General features: G+C 36.1%; 1 protein-coding gene across 3 annotated transcripts; it reads left to right on the top strand.

Annotated features, from left to right (window-relative positions):
- The first annotated feature begins 4,432 nt into the window (after positions 1 to 4,432).
- Positions 4,433 to 7,225, top strand: LOC107765662 (NAC domain-containing protein 100). 3 transcript variants are annotated; one of them, XM_016584329.2, is made up of 4 exons: positions 4,433 to 4,601; positions 4,705 to 4,900; positions 5,306 to 5,583; positions 6,328 to 7,225. In XM_016584329.2, the coding sequence occupies exons 2-4, from the start codon at positions 4,711 to 4,713 to the stop codon at positions 6,889 to 6,891; spliced, it is 1,032 nt and encodes a 343-aa protein (XP_016439815.1). In that variant the 5' UTR covers positions 4,433 to 4,601; positions 4,705 to 4,710; the 3' UTR covers positions 6,892 to 7,225. The 3 variants fall into 3 exon arrangements, with proteins under 3 accessions (XP_016439815.1, XP_016439814.1, XP_016439816.1); XM_016584330.2 differs by lacking the exon at positions 4,433 to 4,601 and adding an exon at positions 5,024 to 5,161 and having other exon boundaries at positions 4,763 to 4,900; XM_016584328.2 differs by having other exon boundaries at positions 4,435 to 4,900.
- The last annotated feature ends 15,220 nt before the right edge of the window (positions 7,226 to 22,445 follow it).

Genomic DNA, 22,445 nt, shown 5'->3' with positions numbered 1-22,445 from the left:
GAGTACTACTCAGGTTGAGACAAACTTTGCGGTGGAGATTTGGAGATGCGACATGTTGAAGATTATGTGAAGAAGGTGAATGAAATTTATTTTATCAGAAAATTCAGGCCAAGAGGAGAGAATTGTTAGGTGTTGTCCTAATTTTCTTACCATTAATTGATTTTCCTATCTCATGAAGGAAAAGACAACATATTTTTACCATAATTGGATTTTTCTTTTCCTAGAAAGAAAATATAATTCTTCCATATTTGGCTAGTCTTTTTTCTTGTAGGAAAAGGTTTGGACTTCTATAAATTAAAGATCCCTCCTTCTCATTTAGGAGCATCCACAGTGTAGTCATATGGGGTTTGAGAGTCTTGTTTATGGGGAGAACTTTACGGGACAAGTGTTAGCATGTCGCTTGTGTTTGCCTCTTCGTGAGGTTGTTCTCTCGATATTTTGTACTATATTTTATTATAGTGGATTACTCATCTTCGTCGTGGATGTAGGTCAATTGGCCGAACCACGTTAAATGTTTGTGTCTCGTTTGGTAAATTTCTCTTTTGTTGTGTGGTCTATCGTTGTTCAAGATTTTCTTTGCTAGATTCCGCATGACACCTGATTTTTTGATCCTATTATAAAAGAGAGCGCAATCCACTATAATAAAAGAGAGTACAAAATAGTAAGACGAAGAAGCAAACACAAGTGACATGCTAACACTTGTCCCGTAAAGTTCTCTCCTAAACAAGACTCTCAAACCCTATATGGCTACATTATGGATGCTATTGAATGAGAATGAAGAATCCTCAATTTATAGAAGTCCAATCTTTACCTACAAGAAAAGGGACTAAGAAAATATGAGAGATTTATAATTTCCTTCTATAAGAAATAAAACTCAATTATGTTAAACATGTTATCCTTTCCTTCAAGAGATAGGAAAACCAAACATAGTAAGAAAATCAGGACAAACACCTAACAAATCTCCCTCTTGGCCTGAAATTCCTGACAAAATAAACTTGATTCACCTTCTTCACATAATCTTCAACATGTTGCATCTCTAAATCTCCACTGCAAAGTTTGTCTCAACGTGAGTAATACTCCATTCAAATTTCTCATACAAAAATCACTACTACCGTCAAATAGGTTGTAGCTAGAACTAAACCGTCTAGATAAACCTGCCTCGCTCTGATACCACTTTTATGTCGAGGAAGAGGCAAACCCGAAAATGAAGAAGATAAAGAACACCAAATTTTAACGCGGAAAACCCTTCAAATCGAAGGTAAAAATCACAAGATCACAAAAATCCAAAAAACTCCACTATAATAATAAGAGGGGTACAAAAGTTCTCCAAATTAGCTACACAATTATCAAATACAGAGAAACAATACCAATAGGAGGAGCAACAAATCAATTGAAGGAGGAGAAGTTACAAAACTGGAGCTGTTGTTCGGGTCTCTAATCAGATGCTTTAGGATTCAAAATCAATCTTCACCGTTCAAATTAAAAACCAAGATATTACGAACATTTTGTCAAAATTTTAGCCCGATCCAATGTTTTACGAATCAGAAAACATTATTTGAAATTGGCTGGTCGGAATAAAAATCTGCAGCAAAACCAATACTTTTCTTCTCTCTTCTCTTGATGAAAGATCTATCAAAAATCACTCTTATATGCTTAAGTCTTTTAAATACTTGTACCAATGAGCATTGAATAATTCTCCAAGATAGTCCTATTTATAGATTATGAGTGGTGATTTCTCTTAAAGCCAAAACTAACTCTGAATAGGAATAAAAACCAAATCCAATTCCAATTCTGAATAGAAATGAAAATCAAAAGAGAATGAGATTAGGCCATTGGGCCTTTGGCTGGACAATATAGGCATGTGCCCAACAAACTCCCCCTCCAACCAAGGGCCAAATATGTATTCAAATAGAGGAACTATTAACAAGCTTCATGCCTATCAATTTTGTGCAAAACACATGCTTATCTACAAGCTTAACTACGAATTTCTCAGGGTGCTCTATATAAATATCATCATCTAAATTACCATGAAGAAAAGCAGTCTTGACATCCATCTTCTCAACCTCTAAATCTAGACTTGCGGCTAAGCCTATCCATAATTTCTATACCATGATAATCATTTTGATCTTGATCACTATCTTCATTATTGTCTTGGGTTCCTTCATGTGCAATAGGTTCCTTAACAATAGAAACTGGATCAATATCAACTAAGCTCTCATTACTCTGAGAATCTTTCTTCTTAGCTTTGTCAATATCTTCAGTAGTATGGTCTTCAAAGAATATTGCATCATGACTTCTAATAAGTTTATTGTTAACTGGATCATAAAAATGATACTCAAACTCATCTTGACCATAACCGATAAAGATGCACTTCTTAGTTTTGATATTCAGTTTCGATCTTTCATCTTTATGAACATGCACACAAGCTTTACACCTAAAAACGCGCAGGTAATCATAAGAAACTTCTTTGGCAAACCAAACTCTGTCTGGGACATCACCATCCAAAGTGGCAACATGAGACAAATTGATAACATAGGCAACATTGTTAAGTGTTTCCACCCAAAATGTATTTGGAAGTTTAGCCTCTAAAAGCAAGCATCTAACTCTCAATTAGAGTTCTATTCATCCCCTCTGCCAAACCATTCAATTGAGGCGTCTTGGGAAGATTTTTCTGATGACGAATTCCTTGTTCCTTGCAATAGTTATCAAAAGGATCACAATATTCACCATCATTATCAGTGAGAATACATTTTAATTTCTTTCCCATCTGTCTCTCAGCTAAAGCCTAAAATTCATTAAGCACGCAAAGTGCTTGATCTTTAGATTTCAAAGTATACATCATAGCTTACGAGAATGATCATCAATGAAGGTCACAAAGTAAAGTGCACCACCTTTTGACTTTACTTTAAAAGGACCACACAAATCAGAGTGTAGTAGCTCCAATAAATCGGGCTTTCTTGAGGGATGATGACAATGAAAGGAAACCCTTTTATGTTTGTCAGCTAAACAATAGATACATCTTTTCAGCTTTGCTTGCTTCACTCCAGAAAACAAACTTTTCTTAGCCAAACACGTAATCTTCCTCTCACTCATATGACTCAATCTTCTATGCCACACTTCTGATAAAGTGTCGCTTTCCACCAGATTTATGGAATCATTAAGAATAAAGCCTTGTGTCACATATAAATGACCAGACTTGACTCCTCGAGCCACTACTAACGAGCCTTGGTTATTTATCCGGGTTGTTACGGAATGGAGGCGAATATGGGCAAGATGGTATGTTTAAATGGGAGCAATTATAATGTTTGGAGAAGCAAGATGAAAGACTTGTTGTTCGTGAAGAAGATGTATCTACCAGCTTTTTCAGCTCATAAACCCAAGAGTATATCTGATGAAAATTGGGATTTCAAGCACCAACAAGTATGTGGATATATACGACAATGGGTTAAAGATAATGTTCGCAACCATATTGTGAACGAGACACATGCGAGATCATCTTCCTTTTTTCTTAATTACATGTAGACATGTGGTGTGTTTGAACAAAAAAATGACAGTCAGATGCACGAAGTATCCTGCGTTTATGCAGTATCCGGAGAAGGACAACACCTCGAAGGGCGTGATATAGGCAACTAATTTTACGGCTCTAACCCCCAACATATAGGTCATGCAACTTTACCATATATTTGCTTAAAATTGAAAAAAAAAAAAAAAGAGCATTTGAAAGTTTTGATGTCACGTTCATGTATTTTTCATAAATGAGGTTTCACACGCTCGAGTAAACACATTGAAGTTGAAAAATAGTCATTTTTACAGGGCTCAAGTATTTTATACAAAAAGGAGGTTAATTTGGGAATAATGCTAGAATTTTATGAGCATATACTAATTAGAGATAGTTACGCATTTAAAGCACTCTTAATTGCCATTTAACAACTTAATATTAAGTCATGTTGGATGGTTCTGGTATACAGTTGGAACCACCATGAAAGCAACATTTGGAGCTTTCAAACTATCCACACCAGAGAATGAAGTTCCAAAAATTAAATGAATATGACTATAGTTAAAATAAAATGACAAAAGCAGTTGAAAATGTTACATGCATGGTTTTAGGGATGAGTTGTATTTGGTCAAATTATAAAAAAGGTGGATAGATCTTTTATATGATGGTTATGAAAAGAGTTAAAGAGAATGCCTAAACAACTGATCAGGGTTTGGTTGAATGGTAAATACTTCTTTATTTTTAACTAGAGATTTCGAATTCGAGCTCTGAATATAAAATCGTCTTTGCCTACCCGGAATTTTTCGGTGCGAATTCTGATTTAGTTGAACCCTAATACGATTATAGAACAGGTGATGGGAAACCAAAAAAAAAAAAGGCCCAGACACCTTCCACACACCCCTCCCCCTCCCAAACCCAAAACCTCTATTTATTGCCTTGTATTCCTCATACTTCTTTTTTTCATTCCTTCAGTTTAGTTCCATGGCTTCTCTTTACCTTTTTTCTCCAACTTCCCCATTTCTTCCTACTTTTCTTGATTTAGTATTCTTTCTCATGGTCTTTTGAGCTGTTTGGCCAAATCCCATTTATATTTCAGAGCCAGCTGGTGAGTGGTGGTCAATAAAATCTTTATCAGTGTGCATACAAGTGAAATAATTAATTCTTGATTACATAAAATAGAAGCAGTTTTCAAAAATCTTAAGTTTTAGGTATTGATGGAAAATTATTCCGGACTTGTTAAGGAGGATGATCAACAGATGGAATTACCTCCTGGATTTCGATTTCATCCAACTGATGAAGAATTGATTACTCATTATTTGTCTAACAAAGTTGTGGATAGCAATTTCTTTGCTATTGCTATTGGAGAAGTAGATTTGAACAAGTTTGAACCTTGGGACCTCCCATGTAAGCTTCTCAAACTAGTTCTTTATAATCTTTTCATTTTCCCCAATTCATATGTGGACTTAGAAAAAAGAGTCTTGAAGCAACGGTAAAGTTGTTTCCGTTGTTTTTGTGTGTGACCTATAGGTCACAAGTTCAGCCGTGGAATCAGTCATGATGCTTGAATCAGGATAGACTATCTACATCACACTCCTTAGGATGCGGCCCTTCCCGGACCCTGCATGAACACGGGTTGTTTCGTGCACCAAACTATCCATTTTTCATGTATGGATTGAGATGGACGTGTTTAAATGGAGCGACATGAATACTAATAATTCATATAGCCGACCTTACCTTTTGTTGTTATTGTTGTTGTTAGTTTCAGATATGATATCTTTAATGATTTTTTTTGTTTGTTTGGGAATGTAGGGAAGGCAAAAATGGGGGAAAAAGAATGGTATTTTTTCTGTGTGAGAGACAAGAAGTACCCAACAGGGCTGAGGACAAACAGGGCAACAGCTGCAGGTTATTGGAAAGCAACTGGAAAAGACAGGGAGATTTTCAGAGGAAAATCTCTAGTTGGGATGAAGAAAACTCTGGTTTTCTACAAAGGGAGAGCTCCAAAAGGTGAAAAGACAAATTGGGTCATTCATGAATATAGACTTGAGGGAAGATTGTCTCTTCAAAATCTGCCCAAAACAGCAAAGGTCATTCTTGTCATCTTTTCTTCTGTCCCCTCTTTCAATCAAGCAGGGCGGATCCACCGTGCTTTTGTCCAATCTGTACATATATGTTTAAAAAATTCACTAAATATCTATAAATATTGAAATCGAGTTACTATTATAATATGTAAGAACCCGAAGGCGTAAGCAAAAATTTCTCAAAGGGGTGCCGAAATTTATAGATGAATGAGAATAATAACTTTAATTATCATATTTCTAGACAAGAAATAACCTTGATCTATTGATTTTATTGAGTGTTAAGATAGAAAAAGTCATAAGTCCAATTCTACTTAATCACAATTTTTAAACCAAGAGATAATTTATGTCAAATAGTGTCATTTTTTTCCTACTTATCTATTTTCTCACAGTACTAATACATATATTTAGTAAAACTTTCTACGAAGCGGTGTCACTTGACACCGCTTCCTTAGGTGTGCATCCGCCCCGGTAGGAACCTATAAACATCAAATACGAGATCCGCCTCCGGAGGTGGATTTAGGATTTTAATTCTATGGGTTCGACCTCAATTATTCTTAGCATTGAATCAATTGTATTTTTAAAATTATGGATTCATATTTACTACTTTTTGTAATTTTGGTGGATTTTTACACCTACTTATTTGTTGTGCGTGGAAAATAGTGGGTTCAACGCACTCCTATGCTGCATCCGCCCCTGTCCGCCTCTGCATCAAGATTCTATTTTTCACTCTTCTTTTTTACTGTATTGTAGAATGAATGGGTCATTTGCAGAGTATTTCAAAAGAGCTGTGGTGGGAAGAAAATCCATATTTCAGGCCTAGTGAAGCTGAATTCTGATGAAAATGAAATGGCGAATAGTAATTGTCTGCCACCATTGACAGATTCTTCCCCTTATACTAGCAAGATCAAGCCTTCTGCTTCCCAATCTAGCCACGTGCACTGCTTCTCCAATTTTTTTACTGCTCAAAAGAGCCAAGAAAACTTGATCAATTGTTTCAACAATTCTCCTAATTTCTCTGCTCTCTCAAATCCAATGAATAATATTCCCATAAATACATTTTCTTGTAACCAAATAGTCCCAGTTCAGAGCAGCTTCCAAAGTCAAGTTTCATTTGGCATGCAAAATCCTACAATTCTTAAGACTTTACTTGAGAATTATACTCAGAATTTTAAGAAAGAGGAAATAGTTAGTTTATCTCAAGAAACAAAGCTAAGCACTGACATGAATAATGAAATTTCCTCAATTGTGTCAAATCTTGAAATGGGAAGAAGATTACTTGAAGATCAGAGCCTTGACTGCCTCTGGGGTTGCTGAAATAAGCAAAAATCAGAAGAAAGAGCAGAGAAGAGTCAGCACTAGTAGTAGTTATTATGGTGTGGAATTAATTGTATGTGCATGGATTTCTGATTTCTTAAGTTGCATTGAAGGCCGATGTCCAAAATCCAAATCATATCGATACAAAAGGCTGAACTGATAATGTAAAAATTTCTTTATACGGGCTTGAATCCGTCGCACGAAAACAATGTTATATTTTGATTTTTTTATTTTTATTTTATATTTTCTTGTTGCTTATCTAGGGCTACTTAATATGGTGATGTTGAAGTTATGAATTTAGTACTGAATGTTATAAGCATGAGATTGTGGGAGATCAGGTTGGTGAGTTTGTGATATTTTCTTGTGTTTTGTCTCTTTGGAAATCTATATGCTGTGGACCCCTCTCCCTCCATTATGCATAATTTGTATTTATTTATGTCATGATTGGCAAAAATAAATCTAATAATGCAATAATTGTGCTTTGATCCTTTTATTAGTTGTCGATTTGCAACTACGCAAGTTTTTTGTTGATCTCATGTGAAAAATGTTATATAGCTAAAAAACATTCATGAACCGATGGTCTTTCAGAAATAACATCTCTACTCCTTCGAAATAGGGGTAAGGTTTGCGTACACTACCCTCCTCAGACCTACTAGTGATATTTTATTGGGTCGTTGTTGTTATTGTTTTTTCCCAACATGAAAATTGTCAGACGGTTTAATAATTAAAAAATAGTCAATTTTGTAACTCTGTTAGAAGGGATTAAAGGTGTATAGCTCAATTAGTTGAATGTGTTATGTTAGTCAAATATTTGAAAAATCAAATGAAACAAATGAATTTACCAATAAGTGATAGGCCAAAATAATTAATTTACCAAAGGGTTGTGTTGGATAGGATGGATAGGATTGATATTTGCTCGAACTCGACTACTTAAAAAGTTACATTGGCACGAACCCGACTACAATAAAATTCTGCCTAGAATTAACTTAATAATTTAAATTCAGCTCGAATAATTATACTGAATGAATTTAGAGAATATATGATTAAACTTATAATTAACAAATAAGAGTATGGTGACATAATTAATTATAATCTGATATATTGGTGTTTACCTTAAAATTCGATTAATAATTAAACTTAAATTGTGGTTTTAAAGATATGTGATTTAGTCCAATTCCAATTGATAAAGAAGGAATTAAATATATAAATTGAAGAGTAAAGTAAGTCAAACCAGCGTGCAAGCCAAGTTCGGACCTCGAGCTATGATAGTCTCGAGGTGGGTTAGTAAGAACAGTAAATTATAAGACAACTCTGATGAACAATAAGCAAGAAAGTGATGAATGTATATTCTCTTGTCAATGAATCCGTGTCTTACAAATGAATGAGCCCCCCTTTATATAATAGGAGAATCCTAAATAAGGTACACTTCTAATTATAGTATGAAATCTTATTATACAGCTGTCTAACCGCCAAGGACTAATCCGTTCCGGAATTTACGTCGTGATTTTTGGGTCGTTGTGAGAATCTCGCTCTTTCTATTACCGAACGATAACGGTATTATCTCGAAGTGGGTCGTCTTCCGACCCCGAACTAAAGTTATCGATCTCGACCTTGATATTGGAAAAGAGCCTCGACCCCGAGCTCGGTGTCCTGGCCTCTCGACGTGGTATCACTTTTTCTATTGAAGAACGAAATCGGGTAGTCCCGCTTTTTACCGTATACAATTGGTAATATAGAAGAAACTATATTCTTCTTCGACACAATGAAAATAGTGTTAAAGATTCTTCTTCTCTACGTTTGGATAGAAACATATGAGGTACATACAAAAACATACAGTACTAAATTATTAACATAAATCTACTTCAATCAAACATATAATTTTATAATCCACAAATTATATCTTATCCACTTGGTTGTGATTTTCTTGTAATTGCAAATAAGATAGAGTTCATAAATTCTTATAGAATATGCAGTCATGTTATCCCTAAACAATGAATTCTTATTGAGTTCTTTATATTTTATCTGTTTAAAATCAGTAAATTTTTTATCGTTGTCGTCAAAATTCAGCGTCGAATCAAGACTTCAAGAACATTTATTAGAATATCGGATTTAAATTTAAAAATGAAAAAAAAATACTACTCCTGCCCCATGTTTACACTAAATAAATGGAATATACCAAAGGCAAATTTAGTATTTAAATTTAATGGTTTCAACTTTTAAGATTTTTAAAATTGAACTTATTATATTATTAAAAATTTTTAAAATTAAACTTATTATATTATTAAAATTAAGGGTTCAAATATAATATTATTGAGATTTTAGTAATTTTTAATATATATATATTTATTCCATGTCAAAAGTTATGGGTCGTATCCGGTATAGGCTACACCTGCCCCTGATATACATGACAATTGGCAAGTGCTAGTTACATACACGCATTAATCGTAGAGAAATGATCCAACTTTGTTGGTACAGTAGTTCTTTACTAATATACATTTCTAGATTGAGTTTTTGGATCTATAAGCCTTTTATTTAATTTTATTTATTTAAGAAATCAAGTATATACTAAATTAAATTTCTCAAGATCGCCCTACAATTCAATAATTCAGTATTTTAAATGTAATCACATGAATATCCACTTTGTCATAAACAATACTCAATTATAATTAGCATACACTATCAGAAACCAATACTAAAACGATTTTTTTTTCTCGGAAGGGGTTAACAAATTAAAAAAAGTCATTACTTGTAATCTACTGTTCTATTGGAGAATTTGCTAACCAATTATATTGGCTCACGTCCAACAATTCGTCATATATTTAAACATTAAAGTAATTTTTGTAATAATAAACATTAGTAGTATTAAATATTCTCACGTGTAGCCTACTATCATTATGTCGACATTGACCTCATTAAAAACCAATTAGTTTCATAGTATAATGAGTGATCCTTGACACGTAATTAATCCTCTACGTTATTTTAGAGAGATTAAATTTTATACATCAATAGAGTAAAAAATTTTATACTAGCATTATAGTTCAATAGGATTACATATTTATCATAAAATTTACTTCATAAATGACTTGATTTTATAAATATATTTTACATTATCAGCGCATATCGTTTTACTGAAATTTTGTGGGCAGTTTGGTAAATCATGATAATGAAAGTTTAAGTCATTAACAAGATTGACTTTGGTTTTACAGAATTAAATTGCGCATTGTTCTCTATGACTTCATATAGTCATTTAGAGCAGTCCTAGGATAATGTTTCACTGAAATTATACATACTAGAAAAGAGATTAAGGACATATACTTGGTTGATCATAAAAAGTCAAACTAGATGACTTTTGACTTTGTATGCACTAATTTTATCTCAATTTTTAAGTTATCGAAAAAAAGAGGTCTACCTAAAACCGTAGATTGTAGGATTTAATAGAAGGCTCCGTACCACCAAATATACGGTGCAATGGATGAGATGTTCTTCCTTTAATCAGAGGTCTCGAGTCGAGCTCTGGGTATGGAAAAATCCATGGTAGGAAGCGCTTTCCCGAATGGGGCCTTACGCAGTGCGAATCCGGATATAGTAGTGCTCCGATGCGGGTACCGAACACAGGATGAGAAACCAAAATAAAATAAAATAGAAGACTCTGATAGAAATTTACTACAAAAGCTAGCTATTAAAAAGGGCCTGGGTAACGCTTGTTTTAGTCTTTTAGAAGAGAACAATATATCATTTGTTTTTTGTGTAATTAAGTAGTTAAGCTAATAATTCATTGATCAAAAGGTCAGAATCTAACATTTGCATATATCAAATTAATTAATTTTAACCGTTAAACTTTTTACTGATTTTAATTAACTCAACATTGCTTTCCATTCTGCTAAGCGGAGTGGCCATGAGTTAATGTTTGCATAGTTCTTGGATTCTCATTATTCATTTTTCCGTTGGGTTATTCATTTTAATTCGATATTATCCTTATATATTTACGAAATATCTCATTCGTATTTATATAATTATAAGATGTTTTACTGTTAATTCATTTAGACTGTAGAAACGTGAAGTATATATATCATATACACGCAACATCTTCAGTTTCTTCTTTCCCCACTGAAAACAGTAAACTCTTCAAGTCTTAAAAGAAGTTGGATTTAACAGTTTAATTTAATTAGACTATTTGATTGATTAAGCGCAAAATGAAAAGTAACAGTAACTAATCTTTGCTGAATAAAGAAAAACAAAAACAAAAACAGGATACTAAAAGTATGGAGGAGAAGGAGGATAAATTGGACAATTTAATGAAAATATCCCTTGGCGATTAATAGATGCTAATAAAAGAAACATTTTAGTTCCATTGACGCCAAAGAAATACTATGAGGATAAACGCGGAATATAAAGAAAAGTTTATGAGGCACTATTTTGGCAAGATATTGAAAGTCGTCAACAATTTGAAAATGATATCCTTTTTAAAAGTGTTTAATTAACCTTTAAAAAAGGTTATTTCTTAACTCTTACAAAACCAGAAATAATTAAAGATTACTGCAACTAAAAAAAATAAAAATCAACCGGTCAACTAATGACTACAAATTAAAGTCATTTACGTATCATTAATTTGATCAAAACTGCTTTCCTATTTTCCTTTGTTAATTTCTACTATATGATAATAAGTTGCAAGATTGGGGACGTAGTCACATAAATTTGTTAAGATAAGGTATGGAGAAGTGAAAGCTTATCGTTTAGTCTTTTCCATAAAATCGTTTCTTCTTTTTCTTTTCTTCTCTTTTTGATGGGACTCAGATACAATGTGAAACCAGAAGTTGAGGACTCTATTAATTTATTACTTTTTCTCTATGAATAATTAGGAAGCCTGCATTTCTATTCATCCTTTTTGTCCACGTTTGTATACTGTGTTCAATTTGTTTCAGTCCTATATATCTTGTCCTCTGCTTTCCTTGGTTCTACCCACTTCTTTTATAGTACCTTTTTTTGTTAGAAAGGGATATGAGGCCTTTCAACTTTATTTTTGATAATCGAGAAATCTTCGAGATTCAGTAATGCAAAACTCGGTGGATAATGGGGAATGTCCCTCTATTTATTTCCACTTAAATATTAGATTTTGGTCTACTTCAGAATTTGAGTCCATGACGTGCGCCTAAGCCACACATCATGCATATGCTCTTAGCACTACACCAAAGCCTTGAGGGCAGGTTGAGCTCTTTAAACTTCACAAATATTCTTCTTTCACAGTGATGCATTTAATGCGACGTATATATGTTTTGCTCTTAATGTAGGATACTGACTGTGTGAACCTTCAGAGCTCGTAACACATCACTGTTGCAGCACTGACGAGCCAATTACAGTTGAACCAAACTGAAAAATGCGGGCTTAGCACAGCCCTGGTCTGCATGTTAGGAGGGGGAGGGGAGGGGAATCCAATGCATTAAGCTCCGTCTGAAGAAGGCCAGCCACATTTGATAGTCAACCAAGACAAAATGTCGTGAGACCAGCACATATAACACCATGATAAGAGTTAAGACAAACATCACTGCTAGAAGAAACTTATATATAGTGAAACCTGGTCTACCAGGCAGAGGCAAATCTAGGATTTGTTGAACATGGGTGCACCACCAAAAAAAGTAGAAAAAAAGTATTAAGTGGGAATTGATCCACGTTCCTAAAGGTAAATAACCCAGCATTCAATCAAGTGCATCATCAATCTTTTTGGAGCATGGGAGTCAGCAGATAATATTAGACTAATTCTAAAATATATGTACATAAAATACCTAATTTGACTGTGAGACCATGGGTTCATTTAATCACGTGCCCCTTAATTGGGGCTATAGATCCGCCCCTGCAGTACCAGGGGATTAGATGCTGCATGAAGTACAAGATGCAGGGTGACCCATCACAGGAGAACTACAATGTAAAGGTGAGGAAGTCAAAATGATTGGAATTGTCAAGTCATTTATATCTGTGTGCACTTAGCACAAGCACAGAATAAGAGTTACCCTTTTTAGCTTGCAATGCATTAGCACTTTTAGCAATTATGAGTATCACCAAGATTATTTTTAAAAAAAAATCATAACACCAAACATGATTTGTGTTTGACCAGAATTCTCCCATATGACAGTCACCAACTGGGGTTGAATACCAGTGATACTACAACAATTTAGGCCTGGAGGTTCCACACTCATGGGCCTGCAGGGAAATGAGATTCTGCATTTCCTTCCTCTTATTGGTCGGGCATACCTGTCCATAGTATCAGATATCTGACAACTCTCTGTATGCAGGGTCCTGCATGTTGATATATCTTTCGCTTGATGTTTAGATTATCAGCTGCTCCACGGTCTTCCCCTGCCATAGTGTCTGCAGGATATTGTCCATTAAACGCTATGAAATTTTGCATATCCCATAGCTCCAGCAATACTTGTAACCCCAGGGGATCCTTGAGCCTCGATGATGATCGATTCCCAGAAGATTGAGGGTGCCCCACGCACTTCTCCAGTGCGAAATTGACCCAGCGACACTCAAGATAATCAGCACGAATCAAAAGGCTTGGTGGTTCTCGGAAGATACTGAATTTTACAGATAAGGAAGCCACTAGCACAACAATTAGTTAAGTTAACAGGGAAGTTGACAGGGTACTGTTATTTACATGATCCTGGAGGCTTTGCATTAGAGATGCTGCGGAACCAACCAGACCTGAATCTATTAATTCCTCATAACACTTACAAGTTGAATGGAGATCAACCATATCTTGGTAGCCCTTAAGCAAGACCTTGTACATGCAAAGATTAGGCATAAAACCTGTCTTTAACATATCTGCCTTAAGCATCATGACACTAGTTATGTGCCCGGCCTCAAAATGACGTTTTATCATCATGGCATAAGTGGGTAAATCTGGATACAGATTGTTGCGTCGTAGATCCATGAAAAACTTATTGGCTTTAAAATACTGCCCATCTTTCCATAAACCATGGATTAAGGCAGAATATGTAACTTTATTAGGGAAAGAAAGAACACCATTACTGGAGTCTACTTTGACTCCTGCAGAACCAGAACCAGTTACTTTCAAGAAAAATTTGATTGCATCACTAATCATTCCGTTCTTGCGAAATCCATCAACCAAACAAGTAAACGTGAAAGCGTTAGGAACAACTCCAACCTCCATCATCTCCTTATATAGCCGTAGAGCAGAAGTAGTGTTTCTTTTTTTGAAGTGACCATCAATCAAAGCTGTATAAGCAACCACATCAGGTTTCAAGTCTTTAATAATCATTTCAGTATATACACCCATTGCAGCTTCTACATTCCCTACCTTGCAAAAGCCATCTATCAATATCGAGAAGGTGACTACACTGGGCTGGACACCCTTCTCTATCATCTGAGAACACAATGCCAAAGCCTTCTCCATATTTCTATCCTCGCAGTACCTATTAATCAACTGATTATAAACAACAGAGTTCACAACCACCCCTGTTTCGTCCATTTTCTGCAAAAGCCTCTCTCCTTCGTCCACTTGCCCCACAGTACAATGACCCTTTATAAGTGTACCATAAGTTACAACATCTGGAGAAATACCAAGCTTTTCCATCTCAGAATGCATCTCTAGCGCGGTTGACACATCATACGAATTACAACAGCCATCAATCAGACAATTATAGACAAATAAATTGGGATGTACCCCAAACTTCACCATACATGCAAAGAAATTCCTCGCTGCTATCACTTCACCCACTTTGCAGAGCATATTGATCAAGATACCAAAAGTAACAACATTCGGAAGAATTCCATGATTCATCATTTCTTGATACAGCTGAAAGGCTCTTCCGGCATCAGCGATCTTGCCATAGCCATCCATCAGAGTATTATAAGTGTAAAGATTAGGCTTAACTCCAACCTCCCGCATTTTCATGAACATGCTTTCAGCTTCCAGTATCTTATCCCCACTGCAAAACCCGCGTATCAGAGTAGTACATATCACAACATTTGGTTTAATCCCTTTCTCAGCCATCTCATCATATAGCAATTTAGCTTTCAAAATCTCACCTTTCAGACAGCATGCATCAATCAATACTCCATATGTCACTATACTAGGACATAACCCTAATGTGAGCATATTCCTATAAATACCCCACATGAATTCAAACTTACCCATTTTCACAAACCCATCTAAAAGAGCATTACAAGCAGGCAAAGAGGGTAACTCCCCCATCTTTTGGTACACCCAGTAGGCATCATCAAGAAAACCCATTTCAGATAACGCAATAATCAACACCCCAAACACATTAGAACGACACCCAAAATCTATTTTACTAAGGGAATTGAAAATTAAAGAGCAAACCTTTCTGGGGTTGCTGGTTTTACTAAGATTTTCGATGAGGCATTTTATCAAACATCTGGCGTCGAGATACAATCTAGCTCGGGTTAAGTAATGAATGATGGCTAAGTGTAGTGTAAGATCCTTTATTGGGTCTGTTTTTCTGGATGCTGAGTTGAATAGCTGCATGGCTTGGCTAAGGGTCTTGGCATTGAGGATTGCTGCGGGTAAGTTTGATGAGACAGGGGAAGAAGAAAATGGAGATGCTGAAATGGTTCTTGAAATGACTGGGGACTTTAAACGGAAAATCGATTTCATGTTTTGAGAAAAGGACTTCGACATTGCTGCTGATCACGCTGGTGATTGTCAGCTGATTCCATATCTACATCTCATTGGTTTCTGCTGTTTGAGCTGTATACTGAGATTTGACAATGGAGTAGTAGTTTTGACTTGAAATAAATCTTGTTTTGAACTTGAAATGAAATATGATAGGCCTATTTGCTCAAATGTTGAGCAAATGTAATAAAAAAAAAAATATTAGTAAAAAACCTGTCGAAGTTTATAAACTTATATGGTTTGTGAAATCAGCCAATTAAAAATGAACATGTAATATCTTTTTTAGTAAACTTTTTAAAAATATGTTAACCTCTTAATTTTGAAATATATTAAAAGTATTATAATCCATAATAGAGGGGTTTTTTTTTACCTTTGGAGAATTTTGGAATTTTTTAAAAAAATTATGGTGTTCATGATCTCATTCTATGAATTCACTTAGAGTTCAAGGTTAGAGATTCGGTTTTCTAGACAGAAAAGGTTTAGGAGGTCGAAATTCACTCAATATTGAATAAGTATAAAGTCGAAATTAAGATGATTTTGAAATGGAAAAAAGAGAGAGAGAGGGGTAGAGAAATTTAAATCTAAAAAGGAGGAATTTATTCCTAAATTACATTTATATAATGATCAATTCATAACGTTTATATAACAGAATTCACCCTTCTTACCAATATATATATTCCAGTAATTTTCGATCATGCAGCAGCTATGACCTTTCCTTAGTAGCTAATACCCTAAAAGAAGATTTAATAAGAAAATAAGGAGCAGATGTGTATTGGGAAAAATTGAATTTATATATATTGAGACATGTGGACTGGTCAAATAGTCAAAAAATTATAATTAGTCAAGAGTCACGGGCAGTAATAGAAACGAGCAAAGGCAAAGGAAGAGGCACGAGAGGACATTTGAAGGATTCAGCGCCCGTACCTATTTAGATCATTTATCAAAAGGAACGGATCTGACCATAATAAAGAGCGTAGATACGGAATTCGATAGGCATTAAATACCGGATATGTTAGAGAATTTGTATTGATTACAATGATTGTGTAACGTAGCATTTAATGTTTTTAATTATTCATAATAGCCTCATTATGATTTGAAGGAAACACATACCTTCAAGACACCTATAAAATGGAGGTATCTAGTCACTTGTAAGGACAGACACAATTGAAATATACTCTGATTCACTTATTTTTCTCCTGATTACATTCTGGTTACTCCAAATTATTCTCTTCTACATATTCTTTTGATTATCAGTAACCCACGTTCTTCTAAATTATAGCTTTGACTAAAATTCTATTTTTTGGTTAAACAAATTGGTTCCGTTACCGGAAATCTGATAATCTATTTTCTTTTCACTTGACCTTCCTTGTTACATCAATCATGTCGAATAACAATGACAACACCCCAGGAAACCAAGAGAACCAACAAAGTCAGGGAGACCCACAGAACATTAACATTCAGGTTCCTACTCCGCAGGACTATCCACGGCAATCTCGTGAGGGTACTCTCGATGGATCTCAAATAAACGAGTATGCTCAATTTGAAAATGCTGAAGCTGTTGATGAAGCTCTGCAGAAGTTAATTACTGCTCAGGTCAACAAAGCTGTTGAAGCGCTTGCTAACCAGTTACCTGTTGCAACACCCACACCTTCTCCAAATAATAACACTATAGAAAACCCTCGTTCCGAGCTTGTTAACTCAGGCAGCGGTGGAACCCCCAGTAAATCGCAGGAGAGAGAACCAGGTAATGTAATTAATTCTGATTTACAAAATTTATTACTAACCTTGCAGAAACAGCTCAAGGATCAAAGTGAACGCATAGAGAAGATACCCGGGGTGCCGCCCATAATAAAAAGGGTAGACATGGACAAATATTCGCAACAACCCTGGAAGCCGAGTGCTGCCCCACTCCCAATTCCAAAAAAGTTCAAAATGCCTGATATTCCAAAGTATGATGGAACGACAGACCCATGGGACCACGTGACTGCCTTCACAACGGGCATAAAAGGCAATGATTTGACTAAGCAGGAGATCGAGTCGGTATTAGTCAAGAAATTTGGTGAAACACTCACCAAAGGAGCACTAACGTGGTATTCCCTTTTACCTAAAAATTCTATAAATTCTTTTGCTGATCTTGCAGATTCTTTCATCAAAGCGCACTCGGGAGCCCAAAAAGTGGAAAAAGAATGGAGGATATTTTCAAAATTAAGCAAGGAGATTCAGAATTGCTTAGAGAATTCGTGGACAGATTTCAACGCGAAAGAATGACATTGCCGCGTGTACCTGATAACTGGGCAACTATAACTTTCACAAGCAATTTGAATGAAAAAAGCTCGAAAGCTACGAGGAGACTAAAGGAAAGCCTTCGAGAATTCCCAGCTACAACGTGGGACGATGTTTATAACAGGTATAGTACGAAGTTGAGGATTGAGGAAGATATTGTTCCCCGATCTCAAAAAGAAGAAAGTATACGTTCAAGACGTGCAGAGAACGAAAAAAGATCCGGTAAAAATAGGTACGAGCCTTATATGGGACCTACGAGGAAAGACTCACGGTCAAAACAGGATAATCAAAGGCACGATCACAGATCAAGAAATAGAGAATCAGGTTCTTCATCAAGATTTAGGAACGAGCGAAACAACTATGAGTCACGGGATGATGATAGAAATTTAAAAGCGAGATTCGGAGGTTACAACTTCAACGTCAGCACCTCCGAGCTCGTAGCTGTTTTGAAAAGTATGGGAGATAAGGTTCGATGGCCAAAGGAAATGAGATCGAATCCAAATAGGCGCAACCCTGACCATTGCTGCGAGTTCTATAATGATCACGGGCATAAAATAGCAGATTGCAGGTTTTTACAAAGTGAAGTTGATCATTTATTAAAACAAGGATATCTTACAGAGTTGTTCAGCGAGAAAGGCAAGCAAGCTTACATGAAGAACAGGCAGGAGCCTCCAAAGCCACCTTCTCCCAAAAGAACTGTTAACGTTATAAGTGGGGGTGAAGACATTAATGGTGTGTCATATGCTGCGGCTAACAAAACTTCCAAATAACTATTACCCAAGGGAAACGGGTGCGGCATGTTCTAGAAGAAGGCAATATTACATTCAGTAATACAGATACATATGGCGTATTAATCCCTCATAACGATGTACTGGTAATATCTTTAATTGTGCATGATACTAATGTGAAACGAGTTTTGATTGATCCAGGTAGTTCCGTGAACATTATTTTGCTAAGAGTGCTACGTGAGATGCAAGCTGAAGATGGAGTAATACCAAAGGCGCATACTCTATCTGGATTCGATAATTCTAGTGTCGTCACAAAAGGAGAAGTAACACTCACCACTTTTGTTGAAGGGGTCATCAAAGATACAAAGTTCCAGGTAGTAGACATGGAGATGTCTTACAACGTGATTCTGGGGAGACCATGGATCCATGAAATAGATGTTGTTCCTTCAACCTTGTATCAAGTTATCAAATTCCCATCGCCATGGGGAATTTGTCAAATTCACGGAGATCAACATACATCCAGGGCTATTAACTCCGTTGCAGATACAAGCACGAGAAGTGAAGGCAAATAGTAATCACAGAAGGCAGTTGAGGACACCACAACACAAACCTTAACTGAACAAGTGCGAACAGATGTAGACTCAAGGCCTGATACCATTCAAGAACCAGAAGAGAATGAAGATATCAAAACAATGATAGAGGAATTAGAACATGTCGTGTTGTTTGCTCAGTGGCCTGATAAAAAAGTCTATGTCGGGGCTAATCTTGACCAAGGAATGAAAGGTAAGTTAATCGAATTTTTGAAAACTAACATGGACTGCTTCGCTTGGTCCCACTCCGACATGACAGGAATACCACCGGAGGTGATGACTCATAAACTAAATGAAGATCTATCATATCCTCCTGTGAAGCGAAAGAAAAGAAAGTAGGGAACTTTCAAGAATCGCATGATTCAAGAAGAAGTCCAAAAATTGCTAAAAATTATTTCCGTTCGAGAGGTAAAGTATCCTAACTGGTTAGCTAATACTGTTGTGGTTCCAAAGAAAAATGGTAAGTGGCGGGTTTATGTAGATTATACAGATCTTAACAAAGCCTGCCCTGAAGATTCTTTTCCACTACCACATATAGATCAATTGATTGATGCATATTCAGGATATAATCAGATTAAAATGGATCCGGCATATGAAGAAAAAACTTCATTCATAACAGACAGGGGGACTTATTGTTATAAAGTAATGCCCTTTGGTCTACAGAATGCAGGTGCAACGTACCAGAGGTTAGTTACCAAAATGTTTCAGGAATATTTAGGAAAGACAATGGAGGTATATATAGATGATATGCTTGTTAAAACTCAACACTCATAAAATCACATATCACACTTGTCTGACACATTTTCAATTCTGCATAAATATAATGTGAAGTTAAATCCCGAAAATTATGCATTTGGCGTTGCATCAGGCAAGTTTTTGGGTTTTCTTATTTCTAACTGTGGAATTGAAGTAAATCCTGCACATATTAAAGCCATTGAAGAAATCCCTGACATACTTTCAAACAAGGAAGAAGTTCAAAGATTAACAGGGAGAATTGCGGCCTTGGGAAGATTCATCTCTAAATCATCAGAGAAGTGTTTTAAACTCTTCTCAGCTCTTAAAAAGCAGGATCATTTTGAATGGAATGAGGAATGTCAACAAGCACTTAGGAATTTGAAAACGTACTTATCAAATCCGCCTCTGTTGGCAAAACCAAAAGCTGGGGAAAAGTTACTCCTATACCTTGCTATTTCGGAGGTGGCGGTAAGTGTTGTTCTGGTCCGAGAAGAGCAAGGTAAACAATCACATATCTATTATGTAAGTAAATCTTTGTTAGATGCATAAACGAGGTATCCTCAGTTAGAAAAACTTGCACTTGCGCTAATCATGGCATCTAGGAAGTTAAGACCTTACTTTCAATGCCATCCTATCGTTGTGGTAACTACCTACCCTTTACGTAACATACTACATAAGCATGAGTATCAGGTAGGTTAGCTAAGTGGACAATAGAGTTAAGTGAATACGAAATTGCATACCAACCTAGAACTGCTATAAAATCGCAAGTATTAGTTGATTTCGTGGTTGATTTTAGTCAGGGAATACAGTTAGAAGCAGAAAAAGAATTACAGGTGTTCAATAGAGCCAACCCAGGAACTTGGACTTTATTCACTGATGGCTCATCTGAAGAGCAGGTTTGGGGATAGTATTGGTACCACCTACGGGTGAAACCATTCGGCAAACTATTAAATGTCATTCCATAACTAACAATGAGGCAGAATATGAGGCTATGATTGCAGGTTTAGAACTGGCACGGGAACTTGGCATAAATCAGATTATAATCAAGAGTGATTCACAACTCATAGTTAATCAAATGCTGGGGACTTATAAAGCCAGGGAAGCAAGGATGCAGCAGTATTTAGAAAAAGGTACAGGAATTGGTAAAACAATTTCAACATTGGAAGATTAGACAAATACCCAGGGACGAAAATCTTGAAGCAGACGCCCTAGCTAATCTCGCATTTGCGGCTGACGTGGAAAACGATGCAAATGCCTCAATGATACATTTATTTCATTCAGTTTTTGATCCTGATGCGAATGAGGTAAATTTTAATAACTTAACCTAGGATTGGAGGAACGAAATTGTTGCTTTTTTGCAGTATGGAACCGTCCCTGATGACAAGAAAAAGGCATATGCGCTTCGAAGGCAGGCCGCTCGGTACTGCTTAAAACAAGGCAATCTATATCGTAAAATGTTTGGTGGACCCTTAGCAAGATGCCTTGGACCTTCACAAACAGAGTATGTAATGAGAGAAACACACGAGGGTCATTACGAGAATCACGCAGGTGGAAGATCACTAGTAAGAACCTTAATTAGGGCAGGTTATTACTGGCCTAAAATGGAAGAGGAGGCAGAAAGTTTCGTAGCCAAATGTGATAAATGCCAGAAGTACGGTAACAATATGCATAAACCTGCGGGATTATTACATCCAGTCATTTTGCCGCGGCCATTTATGAAATGGGGAATGGATATCGTAGGACCATTACCGCAAGCAAAAAGACAGGTAAAATTTTTGCTTGTTCTCACTAATTATTTTACTAAATGGGTAGAGGTAGGCACATTCAAACAGGTGCGAGAAAAGGAAGTCAGAGACTTTATTTGGCAGAATATCATATGTCGATTCGGCGTACCAAAGGAGATCGTATGTGATAATGGTCCTCAGTTTATTGGAGCTTAGATCACAGAATTTTTTCAAAGCTGGCAAATTAAAAGGATTACGTCAACACCCTACCATCCGGTGGGTAATGGGCAGGCAGAATCAACGAACAAAGTCATTATCAACAACTTAAAGAAACGGCTAGAGGAATCAAAAGGAAACTGGCCTGAAGTATTACCTGGAGTTTTATGGGCTTATTGCACAACTGCAAAAACAAGTACAGGTGAAACACCGTTTTCATTCGTTTATGGAGCTGAGGCTTTAATTCCAGTTGAGATAGGGGAACCAAGTACACGGTTCACATAGGCGACACAAGAGTCTAATGACGAGGAGATGCGGGTCAATTTAGATTTACTCGAAGGGCGGAGAGAAGCTGCTTTAATAAGAATGGCAGCACAGAAGCAAGTCATAGAATGATACTACAATAGAAAAGCGCGCCTCGGGTTCTTCAAAATTAGGGACTTCGTGCTTAAAAGGGTTTTTTAGTCTACAAAAGGTAGCTAACACAGGGAAATTAAGTCCAACATGGGAAGGACCCTACAAAGTACGTGATGTTGCAGGAAAATGAGCATACGAACTGGAGACAGTGGATGACAAGATACTACCTTCGCATTGGAATGTTGTTCATTTAAAGAGATACTATTTC

This window comes from Nicotiana tabacum, chromosome 8 (genome assembly GCF_000715075.1).
Source record: "Nicotiana tabacum cultivar K326 chromosome 8, ASM71507v2, whole genome shotgun sequence".
Lineage (NCBI taxonomy): Eukaryota > Viridiplantae > Streptophyta > Magnoliopsida > Solanales > Solanaceae > Nicotiana > Nicotiana tabacum.
This window is presented reverse-complemented; position numbering and strand designations above follow the sequence as displayed.